This window comes from Mus caroli, chromosome 7, assembly GCF_900094665.2.
Source record: "Mus caroli chromosome 7, CAROLI_EIJ_v1.1, whole genome shotgun sequence".
Classification (NCBI taxonomy): Eukaryota; Metazoa; Chordata; class Mammalia; order Rodentia; family Muridae; genus Mus; species Mus caroli.
In genome coordinates, this window is record NC_034576.1 from 99,526,114 (window position 1) to 99,532,590 (window position 6,477).

Consider the following 6,477-nt stretch of genomic DNA (forward strand, 5'->3'; position numbering starts at 1 on the left):
CCTCTGCCTCTGCCTCTGCCTCCTCTGCCTCTGCCTCTGCCTCCTCTGCCTCTGCCTCCTCTGCCTCTGCCTCTGCCTCCTCTGCCTCCTCTGCCTCCTCTGCCTCTGCCTCTGCCTCCTCTGCCTCTGCCTCTGCCTCCTCTACCTCTGCCTCCCAGGTGCTAAGATTAAAGGCAGTAATTTTCAAAAGAGAGAAAGATATAGGAAGCTGAGACCAGATAGTTTAAGTGACTTGTCCAAGATCATAGAGTGGGAATATTCACAGCTGATATTTGGTCCCCGGTTGTCTAGCTCTGGAATCCAGACACTTTGACTGTGCTGCCTGCTAGGAGGACACACACTCTTGGGTACTATACAGGAGTTGGGGGAAGGACAGGGGAATATTGTCAGGGATGATTGTCCCTAATAGACTTAAGGGGGTACTGGGATTCAGTCAACCAAGAAGCTCAGCCTTTGACTAAAGATAAGTTCCCTCAAACACTGCTCATTCTGCCTCTATTCTTCTATGATATAGAAGGGTAGACCAGAGGTGACTGAGCCTATGAGAAGGTGAGGACCTAAGGCTAGCCAATGTATATGTCATGCCCCGTGGATGCAGACTGCACACTCTAAGTCCTGGAAATAGAAGTGAGGCAGGTGTGCCAGCATTACTTCCACATTATTAGTGAGGGCAGTGGTACTCAGATTAGACCTGGCAAGTTGTCTGGGGCCAGTCTTACACACAGTGCTGAGATGTGAACTTTAGTCTCCATCCTAATGATCCTACCATCACATCATTTGATGAATATGGCTGATTGAAGATGTTATTGTCTGGCATTTGCAGACTAGTACTTCATGTTGTCTCCTGCTTCACATGTTAATTGATTGTTTGGATTGTTGTTGCTGCTGTTTTTTTCATTTAACAGCCATTTAAAACATGTCTACTAAGTGCTAAGGATACAACAGAGATGGCCAAAGCACATCTGTATCCAGGGTAGTTAAAGTTTTCCAGTGTCACACAGCTAATAACCAGTCAAGCCTAGATTTGAACCCAGGCCTAGATTGGCACCACATACCCCATCTCTGCCTATAACACACACAGATGTGACTATGGGTTTTTCCTGTCCCTTCTCATGGTCACTATCTTCTAATGTCTGCGTTTGTTACCCATCCTAAATTGTTATTTGTGAACTATAAAAGTACCTTTCAGTAATGAAGCCAAAAAATCTGTATTCAGGGGTAATCTGTCTCTCTGTCTCTCTGTCTCTCTGTCTCTCTGTCTCTCTGTCTCTCTGTCTCTCTGTCTCTCTCTCTCTCTCTCTCTCTCTCTCTCTCTCNTCTCTCTCTCTCTCTCTCTCTCTCTCTCTCTCTCTCTCTCTCTCTCTTTCCATTTTTGGAAAATTAGATGAGCTGGAATAGTTTAGGATCCTGAAGAGCTCCATCCATGTGGTAAAGAGAACTCCATGCAGATGACAACTCACAGAAGGCAGGGTTGGGCCTCTGAAGGGCTGAGGGCTGCACCTGCCTCAGGTCACATGATCCCATAGCTGCGAGAGATGCTACAATTACAGGGTTCTTAGCATCCCTGCTTCATCCTCGCCCCAGAGTCAGGTGTCCACCAGGTCTTGGGTTTTACCTACTCAGTGTCTCTCAAAACCACCTACTGCTCGTTCTCCATTGCAGGCTGCTTGCTCTAAGCAGGCTGCTTTGCTCTCTGTACATGTGACCTCAGCACCACCATCCTTCCCGTGTGGCCTGTGAGTTTTAACAGTGTGCCCCAAATGAAGTCACCTTCTATCTCTAGACTTTAGAGGTACCTATAGCCTGAGGGTAAAATTCCAGCTCACTAGCACGGACCACATGGCCCAGCACGGCTGTCTCAGCCAACACAGCAGCCTCATCCATTGCTCCTCCCAGAACAACAGCGCTTTAGCTTAGCATCTCTGGTGTTCATACATTCTCTCTCCTCTGAAATCTCCTATAAACTCTTCCCACTGTCTCTTCAGAAGAGGGAAGAGTGTGCACACCATATGCTTACTTATCTGTATCACCTATTAGTCTGAAAGGCTGGGGCAAGGTCTGAAGTACCTGGCTCTCCTTGTGCTCAGAAGAAGCCTAGGCTTATGTCTGCATTTAAAGTTGGCCAGTGAGAAAAAGAGGCAAACATGGCTCATTGAACATAGCTGTATAAACAACATGCTCTGTCGCCCTTGCAGATGGCTTGGTGGACTGCATGGACCCTGACTGCTGCCTCCAGCCTCTCTGTCATGTCAACCCGCTGTGCCTAGGCTCCCCTGACCCCCTGGACATCATCCAAGAGACACAGGCCCCTGTATCCCAGCAGAACCTGAACTCCTTCTACGATCGAATCAAGTTCCTCGTGGGCAGGGACAGCACACACAGCATCCCCGGGGAGAACCCCTTTGACGGAGGGTAAGTCCATGGGGCTCGGCTCTAGGGGCTGCTCTTGCAGGGAAGGCTGAGTCCATTCTGGGCATAAGGAGCCTGAGAAGGTGGGTGGGTCTCAGAGGTTCTAAGGAGTTTGTGAGAGAGGCAAAGAAGCAGCCTTCAGTACCCACACTGACAAAACTGCTGTCAAGGCCTTCCGAATTATTATGAGCAAAGCCGAGCTACTCCCACTGGGTGATAGATGGAGAGAGCAAAAAACCAGAGGTCTGAGGGGAATTGTGGATCAATACCCACTTTGCAGTCAGCTCTTTCTGATCCTGTGGTCTCCACATGAGCTGATGGGCTTTGACACTGTCTGCCCTCAGAGCTGATGGAAGACCTCACTAACCTGGAGGCTGGGACCATGGCTGCACCCCAGGCCACATGTCCACACAGTTTTTTCTTCGACAGTTGTATCATGTGTTGGACATTTTAACACTGAGACACACTCTGTGCCTGGTCGGATACTAAAATGACAGAACCGAGCAGGGCACACTGTCTGCTGAGTGGTTACTTACTGTCTACTGGGGTAGAAAATGAATACAGTTATAATGTGCTTGGCCAAGATGTGTGGCAAGGATCCTAAGGGGCACACAGGAGGTGCTCTTAGGCAGGAGAATCTAGGACTTAGGAGAAATAACTCTTAAAGATGAGAGACCATTAAGTAAGCAAATGAAAGAGGAGAGGCTCACAGGAAAGAGGAAAGAGTTCACACAAAGACATGAGGCATGGAGGGATCCTGGAGCCATCAGATGGCTCTGTGTTCCCTGTTCCCCGGGTCAGGGTACTGAACCAACACAGTAGCCAGAAAGAAATATTTACAGTAGTTTCTCTGGCGTGTCTTCCGATATAGTGTTACGTGTGCATGTCTTCACCGTGAATCACCATAGTGAATCTGGAAGTCACCAATCATGTGCCTCCATGTTCAGGACTTCTGGGCCAAGGGGTCCCTATCCTGAGGGGGAAATGGGAAGTGATGAGACTGCCGGAATGAGGAATCAGTGGGGCTTGAATGGAGACCAGTGTGAGGATGGAGAGTGGGGTCTCCTGTGTGGGTGCCTGGGTGGATGGTGCTGTTATCTGACACCAGGATGAGGACCTAAAGCAGAGCCAGAAGGAAGCTGACAGGCTTCCTCTTGAGCAGGGAAAGGGTAAGGTAGGGAGGCTCCCAAGAGGAGGTGTCTGCTGCCTGCTGGAAGTCATTATGGGAACCTGTTACCTCACGGTGCGAGCTCCAGGAGCAGGTGTAGGAGTGGATTCCTCCCACTGTGCCCCATCAGTGGCTCCTGTGGTCCCAGGTGTCAACGGGAGCACTGAAGGCCTCCCCTCTGTGCGTAGTGGAGCTTGGGTACAGCCTTATAATTAACCTCAAAGCCCACCCATGCTACCCTAGCAGTCCTCGCAGTGAGCACAGGGATATGGGGAAATTAAAGGAAAGAAGCCCTCTGCACCCAGAGAGGGTCAGACATACAGCAGCAACCAACAGGCCACCCCTTTAGAGGTGTGGGAGTTAGTGCTGAGGACATGGCTCATTCTGTAAAGTGTCTGCTGAAGAACATGAGGGCCTGGGTTCTGACCCCCAACACACAGACACACACACACACAGGCACACACACACATACATTCACATACATATCAGAACCCACATAAAACCACAGAATCACTCTGCAGGGTACAGAGACACAGCTAAAACTGAAGTTCCAAGGGAAGAGAGACGGGCAGGGACCCAGAGCTTGCTGGCCAGCCACTCTAGCTGAAATGGCAAACTCCAGGTCCAATGACAGACAGACCCTCTCTGGAAAAATATGGCAGAGAGCTGTAGAAGAAGTCACACAAGCTAACGTCTGACCACTCCCCAGCCCCCCACCCCACACACAAAGATTCGTGGGCACATTAGAGGGCACACTCTTCAACACACCCCAAAAGGGGTAGAATGGCTTTCCCACGTGCACAAGTCCAGTCACATGCTAGAGTTAGGAATAGCAAGAGTAAGGGGCAAAGGTGACATTTTAAATATTTATTTATTTATTTATCTATTTTGACCAGAAATGCTGCTTTTGTTCCTAAGCGGGAAGCTGCTGCTATCTTATCCAACTGCGTGGTTTTTGTGTGTATGCGTGTAGCCCTTCCCCTGGCATGAGCTCTTTTAATCAACTGCAGATATAAGTAATATTCTTACCAAGGAAAGCCTTACTTGCTCAGCCTTTTATGACCAGCCCATATGGCATCTGATTAGGGCTACGGCTTGTCAGTTGCCTGTAGCTGTTCTGTTTAGGGAGTGCCCTATTTATGCCAGCCTGCTGTGTGCCAGCAGGAATATGTGTCCGGGGCATCCTCCTGGTTATGTGCTAGACCTGTTGCTTAAGCCCTGTGAGATGCCATTGGACCTTCCCTGGGTTCTCTGCATTGTTTCTCTAATACAGAATGCTCACACGGACATGAGAAGCCAGTGCTAGGGGAACATGCAAAGCCAAGCTCCACTTCAGCTCTTGGCTCTGTCACCCCTGTGTACATGGATCCGATGAAGGACTAAATGAAGTGAGGCACACCAGGATCTGCCAGCCCTCTAACCTGTGTGTTCTAGGAGAGTCTTACGTCTCACTCATAAAGCATTCAGTAGCTGCTTAAGGAATGTGTCTGGACATAAACTGCCTGAGGGATGAAGAGATAAAAGGGAGAGAGGAAGAGAGAGAAGGAAGAAAGTATGGAAGGAAGGAGTGGACAGATGGACACATTACGTAGTTTTCTTGGTTTTATCCTGAGGATTCAGGTTCCAGCAGGGTTAGATCGCCTGCCAGACATCAGACTGGAGCGGAAGCCGGAGAAGACAGCTTTCGGATCCTTGTTTATACATCTGTTCCCTTCAGTTAAATTTCATACACTCCAAAGGCAGAGGCTATTCATCCCTCCACACCCATGACACCTCAGCAAGGGCCCGTAATGGGATATTTGTTCTACAAATGAATAGATAATGGAAGGCTCTGAAATGTTAGTATGGAATTGCTATCTCCTGACATTCTCCGAGTCATGATACCCCCGCTCCTTACTCATCTAGATGCAGAAGAAATAGCCATCCATCACCGTAGATTTCCCAAACGTCCCTCTGTAAAATAAGCCCAGGTGACTAGTCATCAGAAACACCAAGCAGTAGGTGCCTACCCGATGGCCTCAAGTGGGTGCAGACATAAAAACCCTTCCTTCTTGGTGCCACTGGGGTGATGTGGAGTCCACCTCCTGTAAGTGTAATGGGGAAGCCCTGTGTGTCCTCTCTGCCTTTACCATAAGCCATGCATACATGAAAACAGAGTAAACATTCCACAGCCGCCATAGACAAGATTAAAAATAAAAGAGCTATACCTGGCAGGAGATTTTACAGAGAGAAGGTAGCGTTATCATCAAATTAGCACAAGCCTCGCAATCAGACAGACCTGGCCCGAAGGGCAGATGCAGCCTTTTCCCTGCTGTTGTAACCTTGCAGGGGGTGGGGAGCAGGGAGGAGGGGGAGGGAGGCTCAGACCTTAAGCTTTCAGAGGTCAGAGTTCCAGTTCTCATCATCTGAGAGACTGGATAAATAACGTGTGTGTCAGGGGGTTGCCGGGAAAAGTAAATGGAAAGAAGTACACAGAGCCTCGACCTGGAGCACCCACTACCCGGAAACACCTCTGATAATTACCTAGCGGTGGGGTAACAGAGGCCATGGCTAAGTGCTGCCACCTCCACCTCCTTCACCAGAAGCAAAGCTTGAGAATCGGCTGCCCTCCAGAAAAGTCAGGTAGACATACAGAGAGAAATGGGTTTAGACTGTCGAATCACTATCTGAGGATAAAAGAAGGCCATGTTCTCACCAGCCAGGTGACATTGGGATCAGTCAGCGAGGAATACAGTGACATCAGGGTGCAGCTGGTAGAGTGGCAGGCCTGCCTCAGTGCCCATGGGTAACAGCAATAAGCCTGCATCTAACCCATATCCTGACATCCTATATGAAGAGTCAGGAGAGTCCTCAAAAGAAGCTGTATGATAGAGGACACATTCTTTTTTTTTTTTTTTTTT

General features: G+C 49.0%; 1 protein-coding gene across 3 annotated transcripts in view; it reads left to right on the forward strand.

Moving 5' to 3' along the window:
- Tenm4 (teneurin transmembrane protein 4) overlaps positions 1–6,477 on the forward strand; it is a 699,747-nt gene that overhangs the window by 610,114 nt on the left and 83,156 nt on the right. For all 3 annotated transcript variants that reach the window (XM_029479436.1, XM_029479435.1, XM_021166324.2), the window contains one exon: positions 2,196–2,412. In XM_029479436.1, coding sequence (XP_029335296.1) covers positions 2,196–2,412 — 217 coding nt within the window. The remainder of the gene's footprint in view (positions 1–2,195; positions 2,413–6,477) is intronic.